The sequence below is a fragment of the Aquarana catesbeiana genome, linkage group LG09 (assembly GCF_042186555.1).
Source record: "Aquarana catesbeiana isolate 2022-GZ linkage group LG09, ASM4218655v1, whole genome shotgun sequence".
NCBI classification, from domain to species: Eukaryota; Metazoa; Chordata; class Amphibia; order Anura; family Ranidae; genus Aquarana; species Aquarana catesbeiana.
The window spans coordinates 15257067-15278386 of NC_133332.1; the positions used below are offsets into that span (position 1 = coordinate 15257067).

The following is a 21320-nucleotide window of genomic DNA, read 5'->3' on the forward strand; positions in this document are numbered from 1 at the left end:
AGATCCTGATGAAAGGGGGGGCTCTGATGGGGATCCTGATGTACGGGGGGGCTCTGATGAAGATCCTGATGTAAGGGGGGGGGCTCTGATGGAGATCCTGATGAAAGGAGGGGGGGTCTGATGGAGATCCTGATGTGAGGGGGGGTCTGATGGAGATCATAATGTAAGGGGGGGCTCTGATGTAGATCCTAATGTAAGGGGGGGACTCTGATTGAGATCCTGATGTAAAGGGGGGGGCCTCTGATGAAGATCCTGATGTGAGGGGGGCTCTGATGTAGATCCTAATGTAAGGGGGGGACTCTGATTGAGATCCTGATGTAAAGGGGGGGCCTCTGATGAAGATCCTAATGCAAGGGGGGGCTCTGATGGAGATCATAATGTAAGGGGGGGACTCTGATTGAAATCCTGATGTGAGGGGGGGTCTGATGGAGATCATAATGTAGGGGGGGGGGGCTCTGATGAAGATTCTGATGTAAGGGGGGGGGCTCTGACGGAGATCCTGATGAAAGGAGGGGGGGGTCTGATGGAGATCATAATGTAGGGGGTGCTCTCATGGGGATTCTAATGTAAGGCGGGACTCTGATGGAGATCCTGATGTAAGTGGGGGACTCTGATGTAAGGGAGGGCTCTGATGGGGATTCTAATGTAAGGGGGGACTCTGATGGGGATCTTGATGTAAGGGAGGGCTCTGATGGGGGCTGTGATGTAAAGTAAACTCTGGTGTGTGTGTGTGTGTGGGGGGCTCTGATGCAGACCGTGATGTAAGGGGGGGACTCTGATGTAAACGGAACTCTGGTGTGAGGGAGGGTGGGACTCTGATAGAAATCCTAATGTAAGGGGGGCTCTGATTGGGGTTCTTTATTAAGGGGAGGGGGGCTCTGATGGGGATCCTGATGTAAGGGGGGGGGGCTCTGATGGAGATCCTGATGTAAGGGGGGGGACTCTGATTGAAATCCTGATGTGAGGGGGGGTCTGATGGAGATCATAATGTAGGGGGGGGGGGCTCTGATGAAGATTCTGATGTAAGAGTGGGGGCTCTGACGGAGATCCTGATGTAAGTGGGGGACTCTGATGTAAGGGAGGGCTCTGATGGGGGCTGTGATGTAAAGGGAAGTCTGGTGTGTGTGTGTGGGGGGGGCTCTGATTGAAATCCTGATGTGAGGGGGGGTCTGATGGAGATCATAATGTAGGGGGGGGGGGCTCTGATGAAGATTCTGAAGGGGGGGGCTCTGATCGAGATCATAATGTAAAGGGGGAGGGGTGATCTAACACACACACGCCGATCACCTGACAGATACAATGTAACTAATCCTTTGATCACTCAGATATACAGCTGCTCATAGGACCACACCCCGCCCAACTCCGACCCCGCCCACTCCGCTCGCCTCTGTATTCCCCCGTCACGTGGCCGCACCGCTGGACCGCCCTGCCCACACCAAAGATGGCCGCCGCCCGCACTGACGCTGAACATCCGCCCGAAGCAGTCACATGACCCGAGCCAGCTGTCAAGATGGCGGCGGACCTGCCTGCTGAATTTGATGTGGTCATCCTGGGCACAGGTGGGTGATGGGCAGTACCCCCCCCTTGTTATCAGAGGAGGAGGAGGGGGCACCACACAGAGGAGTACATGGGGGGGGGTAATACAGACAGATGGGGAGGGAGATGAGGAATAGACATCACCTACAGGGAGAGGAGGACAGAGAACTACTATAATAATAGATTGGGGGGTTCTATATCACCTATAGGAAGAAGACATATATCAATTATAATAAATGTTAATAGTAATTATTAGAATAATAGTAATTGTTATTATATAGGAAATACATGGAGTGATCATCCCACCATAGAGGACTGAGGGGGATCTACAGATCACCTCCAGGAAGAAGAATCATTATAATATGTGTATAGATTATTATTATCATTATTATTATTATTATTATTATTATTGGGGAGATAGATGGGATGATAATACCACCAGAGAAACAACTTTGTAGGAGTGGTGTCTGTACATCATCTACAGGAAGAAGAAGAAGAATGGAACAATTCTAATATCTTTAAATATTATTAGTTACAAAATAATAATAATTATTATTATTATTATTATTATTATGAAGATACATGGGGTATGAGAGGGTTATACATTACCTACAGGAAAAACAAAAGGCAGAGGGTCTAAGGCAACTGTGGACTCTCATGGTACGGTAAGGACTTACATACACATTTGTATAAAAATATATGAACTTATTAAGACAAAGACATGATTAAAAAGGTCCTAAGAAAAGGGAGTATACAATACATTAAGGATGAGCTCCGGCGTGTTCGCACACTCCACGTGCAGAGCCCGCCAGGACGTCGGCACGGCGCTGCGCTAATCAGAGTCAGTGAGACATTTCCCGATCTCTTTAGCCGCGCATTGGGAAAATGTCTCGCTGTCTGTGATTAGTGTGGCGTAGTGCCGACTTCCTGGCGGGCTCTGCACGTGGCCTGTGCGAACACGCCTGAGCTCATCCTTTCAATACATATAATTTAATTCTCCAAAGAAGAACTGAGCAATTGGACGTGCATCCATCCAGGGAAAGGAATCGGAATGTCGTCCTAGATCGGTTCAAACTCGACATGTTTCGCGGTATGACCGCTTCTTCAGGAGTATGCTTCCAGACAGGTCCTCTTTACAGTGAGATATGAGGTCAGTAAGACCCCACATCTCACCACTAGGCTGGGAAGCCTGAAATAAATAAAAAAAATAAAAAAATAAACCGATCACAGCTTCCCAGCTGAGGCGGCGCCGTTTTTTTTTTAATGCAGAGGCCGGGCGTGACGTCATAACATGGCGCCCGGCCTCCGACGATCATAGAGACTCCGGCGACCATCCGGAAATCTCTATGATCAACATCCGGGGCCGGCGGATCTTGTGTCCGACTCATCGATCGTAGCGGTGAGTCGGTAGAAGCCCCGGAGGGTGGCGGGAGGTGGGGGGGACGTCCCCTCTCGCCTCCCGTAAGAACGATCACGCGGCGGAACAGCCGATATGATCGTTCTTATGGTGCAGGGAATCGCCGGCTGAAAACAGCAATATCTGAATGATGTCTGTAGCTACAGGCATCATTCAGATATCCCCGCTCAAAGTCCGTCCCGTCATATGACGGCGGGCGGGCGTGAGGCGGTTAAACATTATTAATATACCTGTATAACAGCATAAATAATATTTACAGTTGGTATAATTTTCTATTTTTAAACATTTTTAATATAACTACAGCATAAATAATATTAATATTTAAAAATGGAACAAATATTGTAGCAACTGTAAATTTTATTATTACTACTATTATTAGTGAGCTATACATGTCAGCCCCCGCTTTCTCTGGTATTGTCAACCCATGTACCAATAATAATAATAATACTATTATTATTATTATTATTACATTTATTTTACCCTGTACAAAGCCACTTTCAGCACTCTCCCCCTTTTTTTCCTTGCTTCTTCCGAAGAGGTCTCTAAAATGTTCTCAGAAGCCCGCCTTACCACCCGTCCCTTGGATCCCTCACATCTACTACGGTCACCCTCTTCTTCTATCTTCTGCTCCCTCTTTCACATCTTCAATCTCCCCCTTTTTACTGGCACCTTCCCCCTCCCCTCTAAAACATGTGCTGATCACCCCTCAAATTTAAAAAGCCCTCACTGGACTTCACCGGCCTCAACATCTTAAGACCCATCTCAGTGCTCCCGTTTGCACCAAAACTTTTAGAACGCTTGTGCCGCGTACACACGGTCTGAATTTCCGACAACAAATGTTTGAGGGCTGGTTCTCAAATTTTCCGACAACAAACTTCCGAGCGTATGTACCCAAGTCCGACGCACAAAATTCCACGCATGCTCGGAATCAAGCAGAAGAGCCGCACTGGCTATTAAACTTCATTTTTCTCGGCTCGTCGTACCGCGTTCTTGGCGATCGGAATTTCCGACAACATTTGTGTGACCATATATATATGCAAGACAAGTTTGAGCCAACATCTGTCGGAAAAAAATCCACGGTTTTGTTGTCCGATCGTGTGTACGGGGCATAAGTCTAAAACCGTCTTAGCTCCTACCTCACTGACTACAACCTTCTTGACCCCTTGCAGTCCGGCTTTTTGGTTACTACACTCCACTGAAACTGCCCTACTGTCAGTAACCATGAAATCAGACCGAGACAGAAGTACAGGTAAATCACACTTGTTTAATAATAAAAGTAAAAAGAACAAATGTAGTCCAAAACATAGCCAAAGTTCGGTGAACGGACAGTCAGCCAAGCCAGAAGTCAGGGATCAATGTAGTGGAACAGTAAGTAGGATCTGGAGCCAGAAGGGTTGTCAGCAAAGCCAGTCTTGAACAGGAACGCAGGAGATCGTCTCTGTGGTGTTGACCAAGGCTAAGGCAGAGCTTCTCTGGACTGGATGGCTTAAGTAGGCAGGACTGACGAGCAGGATATCATCAACAGGTGAGTAACTGTGGAGAGAGATAGGAGCTGGCAATTAGCCGACAGCTGAGCGGCCAGCTCTGAGAAGGAAGGGCTGAGCCCAGCCCTGACACCTACTGAATCTCACTAATGATCTACTAACACCAATGGCTACTTCTCCATACTCGTACTGCTCAACCTCTCTGCAGCCTTTGATACTGTTGACCATCTCCTCCTCTTCCTAAAACTCCACTCTCTTGGCCTTCAAGACTCTTCTCTCTCCTGGCTCTCCTCCTACCTATCACAACACTCCTTCATTGTGACCTAGAACTCTGTTTCCTCTTCGCCGCTTCCTCTTTCTGTAGGGGTACCTCAAGGTTCTGTCCTCGGGCCCCTTCTCTTCTTCATTTACACCTCCTCCCTTGGTCTGTTCATAAACTCCCACGGCTTCCAGTCCCACCTCTATGCTGAGGACACACAAATCTATCTCTCTGCTCCTCACCGCTTCAGCCTCCTCTCGCATTACTAACTTACTTACAAACTGATATATCAACATGGATGTTGCACCACTTCCTCAAACTCAATCTTTCCAAAATCAAGCTCATAATTTTTACTCCAGCCCATGCCCCCCCCCCCGATTCTCCATCAAGATCAATAATACAAACATTAGTCCCTCCCCTCATGCCAGGGTACTAGGTGCAATCCTAGACTCTGACCCGTCCTTTCAGCCTCACATCCAATCGCTGTCCATATCATGTAGACTTCACCTCCGAAACATCTCCAAAATACGCCCTTTTCTAACCGTTGACACCACTAACCAACTTATTCACTCCCTCGTTATCTCTCGCCTTGACTATTGTAACTCCCTCATTGGCCTACCTCTCCCCAAGCTATCCCTTCTTCAGTCCATCATGAATGCCGCTGCCAGACTTGTCCACCTTACCAACTGTTCGGTGTCTGCCAACCCTCTCTGCCAATCCCTCCACTGGCTTCCCATTGCCCAACTAATAAAATTTAAAAACAATAACGTACAAAGCCAGAACTACATCACCAATCTTATCTCCGAGCTACATCACCCAAACCGTCCTCTCCGCTCCTCCCAAGACCTCCTGCTCTTGAGCTCCCTTGTTTCCTCCTCCCATGCTCGTCTCCAGGACTTCACCAGAGCTTCTCCCATCCTTTCGAACTCCCTACCCCAAACTGTCCGGTTATCTCCTACACTGTCCACTTTTTATCTGATCCTTGAAAACTCATCTCTTCAGGGAGGCCTATCCTGCCTCCAGCTCACAACCAAATCTTCTACTCCCCTCATCAGTTCATCCCTTACAGTCCCTACCTTTTGTTTCACCAGCCCCTCCCTCTTAGATTGTAAGCTCTCCTTACCCTCTTGTATTTTATTGTATTGTCTCCCTTTATATTGTAAAGTGCTGCTCAAACTGTTGTTGCTATATAAATCCTGTATAATAAAAATATATATATATGTGTGTATTAGAGCCGCACGATTAATCGTTAAGAATCATTATCGCAATTTTTTTTCCCTGTTGCGATCTTGACAAAGTATTTATCGATTCTTTCTATGCAGAGAATTCTCTCTGCTCTGCTGAAGACGACAGCCAACATAAGAAAGGGGGGAAAAAAACGGGCAGTCTGCCAAGTATCACAACCTTCTTTAGCAGTGGAACTTAAGTATAAACATTGTAACAATTTGTCCTTTAGATCTAAGGAATACACTTTGGTGTGTAAATGAGGGAAGTTTAACCACTTAAACACTAAACCTTTTTCTGACATTTGTTGGTTTCAAGTTAAAATAATTTTTTTTTTGCTAGAAAATTACTTAAAACCCCCAAACATTATATATATTCTTTAGTAGAGACCCTCGAGAATAAAATGGTGGTTGTTGCAACATTTTATGTCACACTGTATTTTGCGCAGCAGTCGTTCAAATTCAATTTTTTGGGAAAAATTACACTTAAATGAATAAAAAAAAAAATATATAACCAGCAAAGCATTTTTTTTTTTTTTTTTTTGAGGTGAAAGATTTTACGACGTGAAAATCGTGATCTTTTTATTCTAAGAAAAAAAAATATTATTTATTTATTTATTTTGCTTGGTGCCAAACGGTCTTGGTGGGCACTGAGTCACTTAGGCACGTCTAGGTGGCTAGTTCTTTAATTAGCGTACTGTGTATGTTTATGTTGGCTGTTCCTTAGCTATGTTAATTATATTCCTGTTTACAGTTTGCATTGTATATGATAATGAGATCAGGCTCTACCTGATATTGTGTGCTAGAGTTTGGACCAGCTCAGTAAAGACAAGATTTGACCAGTTTGGATCATTTCCATAAAGACAAGGTTTGACCAGTTTGGCCCAGCTCCATAAAGACAAGATTTGACCAGTTTGGCCCAGCTCTATAAAGATATGGGTTGACCAGTTTGGCACAGCTCCATAAAGACAAGGTTTGACCAGTTTGGATCAGCTCCATAAGACATGGTGTGACCAGTTTGGACTAGCTCCATAAAGACAAGGTTTGACCAGTTTGGACTAGCTCCATAAAGACAAGGTTTGACCAGTTTGGACCAGCTCCATAAGACATGGTGTGACCAGTTTGGACCAGCTCCAAAAAGACAAGGTTTTACCAGTTTGGATCAGCTCCATAAGACATGGTGTGACCAGTTTGGACCAGCTCCATAAGACATGGTGTGACCAGTTTGGGCCAGCTCCATAAAGACATGGTGTGACCAGTTTGGACCAGCTCCATAAAGACCAGGTTTGACCAGCTTGGACCAGCTCCATAAGACATGGTGTGACCAGTTTGGACCAGCTCCATAAAGACAAGGTTTTACCAGTTTGAAAAAGCTCCATAAAGACATGGGTTGACCAGTTTTGGAACAGCTCCATAAAGACATAGGTTGACTAGTTTGGTGCTAAGGAACATGAGTGTCTTGCACAGAACCCCGACCTCAACCCTACTGAACACCTTTGTAATGATATGGAACACCAATGGTGAACCAGCTCCAACATAAGTACCTAACCTTACAAAGGGGGGCAAATTCCCACAGACACACTTCAACATTTTGTAGAAAGTCTTCCCAGAGGCATGAAGGCTGTTACAGTCATACATGGAGGACAATGAGGGGGAGGGCAGCTTCATAACAATGACCATAGTTTTGGAATGTGATGTCCAATATACTGTAGGTGTGATGGTCAGGGGTCTTCAAACTATAAGCCATATATTGTATTGTTTTTTATTTTTATTTTTTATTAAATGGATTATGTCACTCCTAAAAGGCCAACACCCCACCCCCCATCCCTACTCCCTTTATGTGCATTCTCCCCATGCTTCATTCCTCTGTTGGAACTGTTATTTGTTTGAAGATGGTTTGTGAGATCAGGAAGCTGTAAAGGATCTCCGAAGTCAATTGACTTCAGTGTGGAAAAGTTTGAACTTGTCGGGCTTTTGCAGCTGTGAGTGTCCCCAGTGGGGAGATCCACCCTCTCTATTTGTCCGGGAAGCCTTAGTCACTGGGACAGAAAGTGAAGGAATTTCAAAAATTTTGAGTTGTTACCACAATGGCAATGGAGGGAGAAATCTTCCAATGGGGAGCTTGTCCGGGTGACAATTAGGAGGCAATTTCCCTCACTTTGGAGAGATTTCTTCTTACTTCCTGTTGTGTTTATAAGACAGGAAGTGAAATGAAAACACCGACGTGGGTTTAACCCTTTCTTACTCTTTTCAAAATGAAAATAAGATTGAGATATACTTTAAACCTGAAGTTTTAATTTTCTTATATTTTGCCTTATATGGGAACAAGTGGGAATCTGCACAGTAATAATAAGAAGACGAAACATTCAAGTTGTTACATATGCTCAGTTGTGACCGGTTCTCTTTAATTTTACAACAATCCCCTTTCTGCCATTATAGGTTTTGCCGGTCTTGGATGTTTGCAGCATAATCATTTATAACGGCCACCACATTTCTTCTCTTATCCATGAAAAATGTCTGAAAAATACCATCGGGGCCAGCGATCCCGCGTCCTGTCCGGGAGGGAAACGTCCATTAATAATTTGTAATGGCGCATTAGGGAGCCCGCCGCTTCAGCGTCCTCATAAAGGAAGATGTATTCCTGCTCCATGCTTGTCAATAGGCTGTTTATGGCTTCTGTCTCCCCCGGTCAGACTTATCTTCATTTCAGTCGCAGGATTTTTCATTTGCCGATTGTCCATTTTTAAGCATTGATTTCTTTTTTCCGATGATCAGAATAAATGTGCCGAGCAGCCGAGCCATTTCAGGGATTAGAAAAAGGAGAGGAACTTTCCGAAAGTTTGTTTACTTCATCTAGTCGCAGTCCGGGGACTGGTGCATCCATCATTCAGGTTTTTGGATTGCAAATTTTTTTTATCCATCGCTCAGTCTGTGTGTAATGCTCACCTCTCCTGGGATCCAGTGCCGGGTCTTCTCTTCAGCACCAATCTGGTTGGTGTCTACCTAAATAATAAGGCGATACGTGGCCTCAGTGTCTCCAAGCACGCTCTTGTGACCCCCAGGAACACCTCTGTGCACCCCAGTATTTCCAGTGCGGCTGTCTCCAGGTATACCCCTGTGCCCCCAACTTGTCTCTGAGGACCTCTGTGCCCTCCAGTCACCTTTGCCACCAGCCTGTATCTGAGCGCATCCATGTCTCCCAGTATACGCCTTTGTCTCCCAGTATACCCCTGTGCATTTCTGTGCACCTTTAGGTCTCCCAATATAGCTTTTGTAGCTCCATCATATCTCTGCCTCTGTATCTCCCAGTATACCCCTGTGCCTCCAGCACATCTCTTTGACCATAGTGTCTCCCAGTATATACCTGTTTCTCCAGCGTGCCTCTATGGACACCCCCTGTGCCACCAGCCTGTCTTTTGAATGCCTTATACTCCTGTGCCTCCAATATAACTCCTTGTTTCCCAGAATACCCCTGTGCCACAAGCTCATGTCTGAGTGCACCTCCATGTATTCAAGTGCACCTCTGTCACCATTGTGTCTCCCAGTATACCCTGTTTTTTTAGGGTGCCTCCATGGCACCCCCTGTGTCACCAGCCTGTCCATTGAGTGCCTTAGTGTCTCCCAGTATACCCCTGTGCCACTAGCCAGTATCTGAGCATGTCCATGTCTCTCGGTATACCCCTGTGCCTCCAGTGTGCCTCCGTGTTCCCCACTGTGCTAGCAGCATGTCTTGGCGTGCTTCTCTGTCTCCCAGTATACCCCTGTGCATCCCTCATATCTCCGAGCATCTTAGTGTCTCTCAGTATACTCCTGTGCCTCCAGTGCAACTCCTTGTCTTCCAATATACCCCTGTGCCTCCATTGCACCTCTGAATGGCTTCCAGCACATCTCTGAGGGCACCTCCCATATCTTCCAGTATACTCCCTTGTCACCAGCGCCTTCCTGAGTGTCTGTATGTCTCCCGATATTTTATGCCAAAAGTGCTCTCTGAACCCTTCTGTGTTCCCCATTCATACCCCTGTGCCTCCAGCGCTCCCTGTGCACCTTTTTGACTTGTTTCTCCACGCAGCTTCTGGTATGCTTTGCCATTGCCTGGCCTGCTTCACTCCTCCAGCGGTACCTTCTGCTACCTCTATCCTCAAGTATGCACCTCTACTCCATAGCTGTGCATCCCTCATATCTCTGAGCATCTTAGTGTCTCTCAGTATACTCTTGTGCCTCCAGTGCAACTCCTTGTCTTCCAATATACCCCTGTGCCCCCATTGCACCTCTGAATGGCTTCCAGCACATCTCTGAGGGCACCTCCCATATCTTCCAGTATACTCCCTTGTCACCAGCGCCTTCCTGAGTGTCTCTATGTCTCCCGATATTTTGTGCCAAAATTGCTCTCTGAACCCTTCTGTGTTCCCCATTCATACCCCTGTGCCTCCAGCGCTCCCAGGGCACCTTTTTGACTTGTTTCTCCACGCAGCATCTGGTATGCTTTGCCATTGCATGACTTGCTTCATTCCTCCAGCGGTACCTTCTGCTACCTCCACCCTCATGTATGCGCCTCTACTCCATAGTTGTGCTGATAATGACAAGTTAAACTAATTAATTATTGTATAATAACTGGCCAATAGCAGTACGGCTAACTAAGACTGCAACACACTGTTGTTCACTGGCACGCCAGTTGCCTAAAATGGGTAAATTTGACACTTGATGTGGAAAAGTTTGTCTTGGCTTGTACTTCTTGATGGGAGCCTACAGGAAATCCACCTTAGTGAGTGCATACGGGAAGTTGGCCTTGGTGCGCGTCTAGTAGGAAGTGGGCCTTGGTGAGGGCCTAGTGGGAAGTGGGCCTTGGGGAGTTCCTGGTGGGAAGTGAGCCTTGGGGAGGCCCTGGTGGGAAGTGGGCCTTGGGGAGGCCCTGGTGGGAAGTGGGCCTTGGGGAGGGCCTAGTGGGAAGTGGGCCTTGGGGAGGGCCTAGTGGGAAGTGGGCCTTGGGGAGGGCCTAGTGGGAAGTGGGCCTTGGGGAGGGCCTAGTGGGAAGTGGGCCTTGGGGAGGTCCTAGTGGGAAGTGGGCCTTGGGGAGGGCCTAGTGGTAAGTGGGCCTATGGTAAGCTGACCTTGGGGAGCGCTGCAGGAATTCCATTTTGGCCCATGCAAAGCATTAGCGTATCGTGTAATTTTGTTGGGTTAATGGTTGGGGTTTTTATATGGTTGCTGCATTTATCGTTCGTTCCCAAAGCTGATGTGCCACAAATTTTTCGGATGGTTTTTAGGATACTGCTGGGATGCAGCACTGGGGATTTTTAGTCCCTTGACGTCAATAGTTCCTCGTGTTTTCCAAACGTCTTGAAAGCAACAATTATTTGAAAGCAGACAATAAATTGTGTTAATATCTGATCTTCTTTTGATTTACTTGGTTTTATTTTTTTTATCGACGCGCCTTTAATTGTCTTTAATTTCTGTTCCCTCTGAAATCTTCCTCGATAAATGCCGTCGCCATAAATTTTCTGCTTCTCTGCAATTTTCCTTGCGACGTTCTGCGGTTATAAATAACACACAAAGCAGCCTCCAAGGTGGAACGCTGGGATCCATTTTGAGCGGTTGTGTGAAGTAGAGAGTGATTTACGGGTCTGCAGGATGTTGGCTGAAAGCTTTCAAAGCGTGCCAGGTCATCAGTGGCCTGTCACCGGGAGGCGTTATTGATGGTCTGACGCGGCATCTCCACCATCCCCAAATGTAGTAATGTTTATGTTGTGTTAGTACAGCGCTAAAGAGGACCTGTCACATACACATGGTGTAGGCACCTGTATTCGGAGATGTGTCAATATATTAATTAAGAATATTGACCACACACAGGCAGCTCTGTCCAGATCGGTGATATGAAATGAACATTTCCCATTTCAGTGACCAATATTTACCCATATTCTAGGCTTTACTTTTTTTGTGAAGCAACATTCCCATGGTGCCAGGCACTGCTAATCCAGTGCTGTAGATATGTGCATACTGGCAGGTCCCTGACAGTCTCCTCAAGCTGATGTCATCCTTGCTGACTCCTCTTCTGGATCCTGAGATGACCCTACCACTGGGCAGTCAATAGGAAATCTCCAAGTCATGTAGGCAGTAACATGACTGGTTGTCGGCACGCCCGAAGAAGGACCCCACCTCCCGCAAACTGGAGAGAAGACTTGGCATTGGAGTGTCCCATGACTGACTGTGGCTTTAGGGGAAGCCCAGAATTCTTGCTGCCCATCCATCTTGGCAAAATGCCTTCAGGTCACGCAAAGTCTTTGGTTGTCTTGCGTGAATCGCACGTTTGAGAATGGCTCGAAGCTATTAAGGTAAGAAGACTGTGATGGCCACTTCAGTACCTTCACCTTCTTCTGCTGTAACCCCTGGAGGGTGAACTTGGCCTTGTGCTTAGGGTCATTGTCGTGCTCGAAAGTCTTATGCCCCGTACACACGGTCGGATTTTCCGACAACAAATGTTGGATGTGAGCTTGTTGGCAGAAAGTCCGACTGTGTGTATGCTCAATCGAACATTTGTTGTCGGACTTTTCCGCCAAGACAAGTTGGGGCCAACATCCTTCGAACAAAAATCCACGGTTTTGTTGTCCGAAAGCCTGATCGTGTGTACGGGGCATAAGAGTGTCCCATGCACAGTTTTCCTGCAGAAGAATGTAAATTGTCTGCTAGTATTTTCTGATAACTTACTACATTCATCTTGCTATCAATTTTCACAAGATGCCCCGTGCCTTTAGAGCTCACACCCTCCCAAAACATCAGTGAGCCACCACCATGCTTCACAGTAGGGATGTTATTCTTGTCGCCATTGGCCCTATTGACACCTCTCAATAAGCATAGCGCTTATGGTTGTGACCATGAAGCTTTATTTTGGTCTTGTTGCTCCAGATTAGTGTGCCAGAAACTGTGAGGCGTGTCCAAGTGTTGTCGCCCATATTGTAACCGGGCTTTTTGTGGCATTTGGCTCAGTAAAGGCTTCTTTCTGGCAACTCGGCCAAGCAGCTCATTTTTGTTCAAGTATTGTCGTATTTTGCTCCTAGAAACAACCACACCATCTTTTTTTTTCAGAGCAGCCTGTATTTTTTTCATGTATTTCCTGAGGTCACCTGTGGGGTTTTTCCCAAACAGGGAATCCTCATCATCCTTTATATTTTAACATAAAATTGGGTTATATGTTGTGTTTTATTTACTTTTTTGCCTTAAAATTCATTAAAGTCTATTTAAAAAAAAAAAAAATGCGTTTGAAAAATTACTGGGCAAATGCCGAGTGACATAAAAAAAATTGCCACACCCACCATTTTATTGTCTAGGACAGCCGTCATTGAATGGCGTTCCATGGTCCAAGCATGGACCGAGCGACGTTCCTGTCTGGACCGTCGGGCCACCAGTGTAGTGCCACATCTCTGCCGCTTGGCAGTCATTGGTTGCTGGGACCACGGGCGCCCCAGCAACCAATGACGTTGCGTGTGTGTGTGTGGCCCGCCCTCTGCTGCTGACTATCTCGTGGTTCCCAGCTCTCACTCCCTGTGAGTTAAGGCGTGACGTCACATGCGCGCCCCGCCACCTACTACCACCTAGTATCTTGCTGCTTCTGCCCCCTGCAGCTTGCTACCCCTGCCGGCTCCTGCCCTCAAGGAATGTGGGGTGTGATATTTACAGGGGCACACTTTCTGTTAAGGGACACGTTGATGGGCAGACTTTATGTTAAGGGACACTCTCTGGGCATAACAAATTGTGCCCATCAGCGTGCCCCTTATTTTATGTTGAGGCATGCTGATGGGCATATTTTATATTAGGGGGTATGCTGATGGGCATATTTTATATTAAGGGGCATGCTGATGGGCATATTTTATATTAGGGAGTAGGGGTGCAACGGATCAAAAAACTCAGGGTTCGGATCGTTCCTCGGATCAGGAGTCACGGTTCGGATCATTTTCGGATCAACAAAAAAAAAAAAAAATCTCCCCCCACTGTAATATCCACAATCTCCCCCACTGTACTAATATATTAGCAAGGTATGGCAGAGTATTGCAGGGTATTGACAGGGTATTGGCAGGGTATTGCAGAGTATTGGCACTGCTGCCATCCGATCTCTCCCCTCCACTGTACAGATCAGTACACAGAGGGGAGAGAGGAACCGGCGTCATGACATGACGCCGATTTGTTTACAAGTGATCGCTCCGTCATTTGACGGAGCAATCACGCGGTAAACAGCCGCCGTGTTCTACCAAGATGGCCGCCGCTCCGGAGCTAGGCCCAAGCCGCGACCTTTCCTAAGGCCGAGGCAGCGGCGCGCATGTGTGCCGATCCGAACAGGCTGAACCATTCGGTGACGATCCGTTGCACTCCTGTTAGGGGGTATGCTGATGGGCATATTTTATGTTAAGGGGCACGCTGATGGGGATATCTGATGTAAGGAGGTACTTTGATGGCAATGCCTGCTGTAAGGTGGCACTGCGATGGGAACACCTAATGTAAAGGGGCACTCTGATGGACAACTGATGTAAAGGAGCACTCTGATGACACCCTATGTAAGGGGTCACTGTGATGGGGGAACCTTATATAATGGGGAACTCTGATGGGGACAAGTGATGTAAGGGGGCACACTGATGGGACACACTGATAGGTTGGACTTGATGGACTTGTGTCTTTTTTCAACCTCACCTACTATGTAAGGGGGCCTTCCATTGCAGAATCCTGATGTAAGGTGGCACTCTGCTTGGAAACACAATACTTAAAGCGGCACTCTACTGGGGACACCTGATATAAGGGGGTACTCTGATGGGGACACCTGATATAAGGGGGTATTCTGATGGGGACACCTGATATAAGGGGGTACTCTGATGGTAGGAACTGATTTAAACATTGTCCTGCCAAACTGTTCCATCCAGGGAAGGGGCTTACCTTCACTGTAACAGAAAATGACAATCGAACTAAACGGCGATTGTAATAGAGAATCTGTTCTCGTACAAAAGATAAAATCTGGGAGCAGCCGAGCTCCACCATGAACGCCTATAATGTCCTCTGCACGGATCTATTAGCTAATAACAGCCTAACTACATAATCATAATTATCCAGATTACCGCCGGCAGGACGGCTTCATCTATAGAGCCGGAGGACGAGGGACACTTATCGAGGTTCTACTCCGCAAATTACCTCCACCCAATGTGACATTCTTATATAGAAGAGGAAGGTTTCTAAATCATTTCTACTAATTATTATTATTATTCTTTATTGCAGGTCTGCCAGAGTCCATTGTAGCAGCTGCCTGCTCTAGAATAGGACAGCGGGTCCTCCATCTGGATGTGTAAGTCTTCCTGAACTGCATGTTTTCTAATGAGTCTGTACACCTGCTGTGCCCATTATGAGGGGTTCCCACCATCCCTGTGCTGAGTTCCCGGGTCTGTACACCCGCTGTGCCCATTATGAGGGGTTCCCACCATCCCTGTGCTGAGTTCCCAGGTCTGTACACCCGCTGTGCCCATTATGAGGGGTTCCCACCATCCCTGTGCTGAGTTCCCAGGTCTGTACACCCGCTGTGCCCATTATGAGGGGTTCCCACCATCCCTGTGCTGAGTTCCCAGGTCTGTACACCCGCTGTGCCCATTATGAGGGGTTCCCACCATCCCTATGCTGAGTTCCCGGGTCTGTACACCTGCTGTGCCCATTATGAGGGGTTCCCACCATCCCTGTGCTGAGTTCCCGGGTCTGTACACCCGCTGTGCCCATTATGAGGGGTTCCCACCATCCTTGTGCTGAGTTCCTGGGTCTGTACACCTGCTGTGCCCATTATGAGGGGTTCCCACCATCCCTGTGCTGAGTTCCCGGGTCTGTACACCTGCTGTGCCCATTATGAGGGGTTCCCACCATCCCTGTGCTGAGTTCCGGGGTCTGTACACCCGCTGTGCCCAGTATGAGGGGTTCCCACCATCCCTGTGCTGAGTTCCCGGGTCTGTACACCCGCTGTGCCCATTATGAGGGGTTCCCACCATCCCTGTGCTGAGTTCCCGGGTCTGTACACCCGCTGTGCCCATTATGAGGGGTTCCCACCATCCTTGTGCTGAGTTCCCGGGTCTGTACACCCGCTGTGCCTATGTCACTGTGTAGTGGGCACTAATACAATGACACAATACATTGTTACTATGATCCCACTGAACTGCTCTGATGAGAGTATGTAAAAAAAAAAAAATGGTAAAAAAAAGGAAAAAAAGTTACAATAAATAAAAAAAAAATTATTTAAATATTTTTATTTCATTTTTTTTAACTTGCTGTCACCAGTCACACGATGACGCTGTTCTATGCTGGTGACAGTATGTTAAATAAATTTAAAAAAAAGATAGTGGATCGAAAAAAAACAAATATTTAATTTTTCCCAAAAAATTATGACAAAAAATTACAACTTAACAAAAAAAAATCACTATTCCTCTTACCAAAGGCCTCAGACTGCCTACCAAAAAGGGGTCACATGGGGGGGGGTTACTTTAAGGGCCTCAAAAAAACAAGATAGTTCGTCGGTGCATCCGGATTTATCAATTTTTAATATATATATAATATTTTGTAGATGCTATAACTTTCATACAAACCAATTTAATATACACTGATTGAGATTTTTTTTTTAAACAAAAACATGTAGTAGAATACATTTTGGCCTAAATTATATGAAGAAATTCAATTTTTTTTTTTTTATTGGCTATGTCTTATAACAGAGAGAGTATATAGCAAACAATAAAAACCCAGTGGTGATCAAATACCACCAATTCTGTGTGAAAAAAAAAAAAAAAGATGATATAAATGTAATTTGCTTAAAGTATTGCATGACCGCGCAATTACCAGTCAAACTAGCGCAGTGCCGAATAGTAAAAAAATGCCCTGGTCATAAAGGGGGGGTAAAACCTGTAAAGAGGCAAAAAAGAGGCCCAGGGTGTTGCAGAAAGGGACTGTGGAAGTGCGACAGAGAGATGATAATACAGTTATTATCCTTTTAATCGGAAATGTGAATTGCTAAATGCGCCGCTGAATTCTGAAAGCTAACGACATGGACCAGGTCCATTAAAAAGAACGTTGCACTTTTTTTTTTTTTTTTTTTAATTTATTTTATTTTTTTTTTTTTGATTTATACCGAGCTGCTCCAAATTCACCAAAAAAAAAAAAAAAAGCATCAGCTAATCTCATTCAGAACGAGCCTTTGATTGCCAGCTTGTCATAAATTCTTGCTCGCTGATTTGAAGTCCGCTTCTGCCAAATTGTAATTGAAGGAGGCCCGCCTGTGTGTGCCAGCTATCCGTCTCAATAAGTCGAGTCTTTTGCCGCTTTTGAAAAAAAAGAAAAAAAAAAAAGAAGAAGAATCCACGTTTGCCGCAGATATTAATGAGATGTTGACATGTGGAATTTCAAGGATAGACACTGAGTGATTTAGAAAAGTAATTTGCAATTCAAAACACTGAAATGGGCGTTTGGGGCCGGAGTTTGGAGAGGACAGTAAACTCGCTGGAGGGAAGTTGTTTGTGACCCTCTTCTTTTTTTTTTTTATTTTTTTTTATTTGAAATGAATCTGGTTCCCACAGTAATTTGTTGGTTTGCTCGATGAAATTTCTTTTACCCCATTGCTCTTATTGTCTGGGACTTGTCATAAGTGTGAGCTGATAATTCCAGTTCTCAGGGCTGAATTTCCCCGGATGAGAACGGGCCAAGACCTTCTTTTTTTTTTTTTAATTTATTTTTTTTCTTTTTTCTTTTTCATCAAATAAAGCAGTGTGACGTATTTGCATCAGCATTTGCCAGTAAATATTTGTTCATCATGGAAGCTGCATCTTCTTTTTTTTTTATATATATTTTTTTCTTTGTTTTTAAAGGGTCAGTGCACAGAAAAGGGATTTCTATGATAAGTGGAGTTTGGGTGGGCTCTTCAGCCAGATCTGCTTGGCTCTGTTCCCGCCTCATTTGTATTGTCACCTTTTTATGTGTTACATTTTCCCTCCATTGTGTTTTTCGTAACCTAGATTAAAACCCCAGCCAAAATATTTGTTTTTGCTGCAACGCTCACCTTCAATCCAGAGCTTCCAACACACTCTTCCAACGCACACGTTCCTGTAAAAGTGGCGGTATGTCTAAGTGGGTGCTGAAGTTTTAAGCGCTGTCACACTTTGAATGACAATTGCACGGTCATGAATCACTGTACCCAAATGAAATTTTTATAATTTTCTTCTCACAAATATAGCTTTCTTTGGGAGGTATTTAATCACTACTGGGGTTTTTTATTTTTTTTCTAAATAAACGTAAAATGTTGAAAAAAAAAAACTTTTTCATGGTCTGGTCATGATGTAAAATTTTGCAAACTGGTAGTTTTTCTCCTTCACTGGTGTCCGCTGATAGACTGCACTGATGAGGAGACACTGATGGGCCCTGATGAGGAGACACTGATGGGCCCTGATGAGGAGACACGGATGGGCCCTGATGAGGAGACACGGATGGGCCCTGATGAGGAGACACGGATGGGCCCTGATGAGGAGACACGGATGGGCCCTGATGAGGAGACACTGATGGGCCCTGATGAGGAGACACTGATGGGGGGGGGCTCTGATGAGAAGACACTGATGGGCCCTGATGAGGAGACACTGATGGGCCCTGATGAGGAGACACTGATGGGCCCTGATGAGGAGACACTGATGGGCCCTGATGAGGAGACACTGATGGGCCCTGAGGAGGAGACACTGATGGGCCCTGATGAGGAGACACGGATGGGCCCTGATGAGGAGACACGGATGGGCCCTGATGAGGAGACACTGATGGGCCCTGATGAGGAGACACTGATGGGCCCTGATGAGGAGACACTGATGGGCCCTGATGAGGAGACACTGATGGGCCCTGATGAGGAGACACTGATGGGCCCTGAGGAGGAGACACTGATGGGCCCTGATGAGGAGACACTGATGGGCCCTGATGAGGAGACACTGATGGGCCCTGATGAGGAGACACTGATGGGCCCTGATGAGGAGACACTGATGGTATCTGCTGAGGAGACACTGATGGTATCTGCTGAGGAGACACTGATGGTATCTGCTGAGGAGACACTGATGGTATCTGCTGAGGAGACACTGATGGTATCTGCTGAGGAGACACTGATGGTATCTGCTGAGGAGACACTGATGGTATCTGCTGAGGAGACACTGATGGTATCTGCTGAGGAGACACTGATGGTATCTGCTGAGGAGACACTGATGGTATCTGCTGAGGAGACACTGATGGTATCTGATGAGGAGACACTGATGGTATCTGATGAGGAGACACTGATGGTATCTGATGAGGAGACACTGATGGTATCTGATGAGGAGACCCTGATGGTATCTGATGAGGAGACCCTGATGGTATCTGATGAGGAGACCCTGATGGTATCTGATGAGGAGACCCTGATGGTATCTGATGAGGAGACCCTGATGGTATCTGATGAGGAGACCCTGATGGTATCTGATGAGGAGACCCTGATGGTATCTGATGAGGAGACCCTGATGGTATCTGATGAGGAGACCCTGATGGTATCTGATGAGGAGACCCTGATGGTATCTGATGAGGAGACACTGATGGTATCTGATGAGGAGACACTGATGGTATCTGATGAGGAGACCCTGATGGTATCTGATGAGGAGACCCTGATGGGCTCTGATGAGGAGACCCTGATGGGCTCTGAGGAGGAGACACTGATGGGGGGGGCTCTGATGAGGAGACAATGATAGGTGACATTGATTGGCAGCAGTGGTGGGCACAGATTGGCAGAAGCCGATTGTCTGCTTTTTTCTCTTCTCCTCCACACACTGACAGCGTGAGAAAGATCGATGAAGAGAGACGGTAACCGGCTTCTGTTGACATTGATTGGCTCTTTACCTCAATCTGTTTTCGGCAGTGCCCCGGAGGACACTGCAAGCACAGAGTGCACCACCTGCACCTAGCAGCGGGCGCATATGATGTCCTCCCCAGAACTGGACAACTGCGGTGTCGCCGACATTCGGCTATAGCGCGATCGGCAAGTAGTTAAGAGATCACATCGTTGCAGCAACGTTTTGGGGCCTCGCAGGACCCCTTCATCAGGCATGTGACAAAGTGTGATGCAGATCAGAAGATATATTTAAAGAACCATCCACCAATCAGTGAGCAAGGAATCACATCAGTCCTGCCCCCTGACGTCATAATGACGTCATATTCCCGCCATATCCATCAGCTGGTAAATAATGGCATAAGAGCCACAATGTATAAATGATGCAAAACTGCAATCAAGTAGGCTCAATCGATCTTCTCTTAATCCTACTTGATTGCTGTTTTGCACATTTTCTACATTGTGGGGATTGGCTCTTCAGTCATTATTTACAAGCTGGTTGGATATGATGGGAATATGACACCATTATGATGTCAGGGGGCGGGACTGAGGTAACTCTTTGCTCACTGACTGGTGGATGGTTCTTTAATTATCTTCTGTTCTGTATTACACTTTGTCACATGCCTGATGAAGGGGTTCCTGCGAGGCTCTGAAATGTTGCTGCAAAGATGTGATCTCTTAATAAAGCTTTGGACCCATTTTTATGAGACCCATGGTGTGCTGGTGACATTCCTCGTTTCTATCCAGAACTTCCTTTTTGCCACTTGAATGTGGGCCGGCTCTGTATAAATAAAAAAAAAAAGGTGCAAAGTGTTTTTTAACTGACTTGGTCCGCGCCGTTAATTATAGGGAGTCAGCGGCACATTCAGCAATGTATGTTTTCGATTTAAAAGGATAATAACTGTATGAGTTACAAAGTAGCAGTGAAGATTGGTAACTTACAGTGGGGAAATAATTATTTGATCCCCTGCAGATTGTGTGAGTTTGCCCACTTACAAAGAAATGAAGGGTCTATCATTTTTATCATAGGTGTATTTTAAATGATAGAGACAGAATATCAACCAAAAATCCAGAAAAAACACATGATACAAATGTTATAAATTAGGTTGCCGTTCAATGAGTAAAATAAGTATTTGATCTCCAAGCAAAACATGACTTAGTGCTTGGTGGAGAAACCCTTGTTGGCAAGCACAGAGGTAAGACAGAGGTTTCTTGTAGTTGGTGACCAGGTTTGCAAACATCTCAGGAGGGATTTTGGTCCACTCTTCTTCTTTGCAGATCTTCTCTAAATCCTTAAGGTTTCTTGGCTGTCTCTTGGCAACTCGAAGTTTCAGCTCCCTCCATACATTTTCTATAGGATTAAGGTCTGGAGACTGGCTAGGCCGCTCCACGACCTTAATGTGCTTCATCTTGAGCCACTCCTTTGTTGCCTTGGCGGTATGTTTTTGGGTCATTGTCATGCTGGAAGACCCATCCACGACCCATCTTCGAATACTAAGTAGAGCAGAAAACATTGGACTTT

The 21320-nt window shown here is 46.1% G+C and overlaps 1 protein-coding gene across 3 annotated transcripts in view; it reads left to right on the forward strand.

The window, feature by feature from the left end:
- Positions 1-1434: 1434 nt before the first annotated feature.
- The window catches only part of CHM (CHM Rab escort protein), a 184090-nt gene continuing 164204 nt past the window's right edge, over positions 1435-21320 (forward strand). For all 3 annotated transcript variants that reach the window (XM_073598122.1, XM_073598124.1, XM_073598125.1), the window contains exons 1-2: positions 1435-1559; positions 15172-15238. In XM_073598122.1, coding sequence (XP_073454223.1) covers positions 1511-1559; positions 15172-15238 — 116 coding nt within the window. In that variant the 5' untranslated portion in view covers positions 1435-1510. The remainder of the gene's footprint in view (positions 1560-15171; positions 15239-21320) is intronic.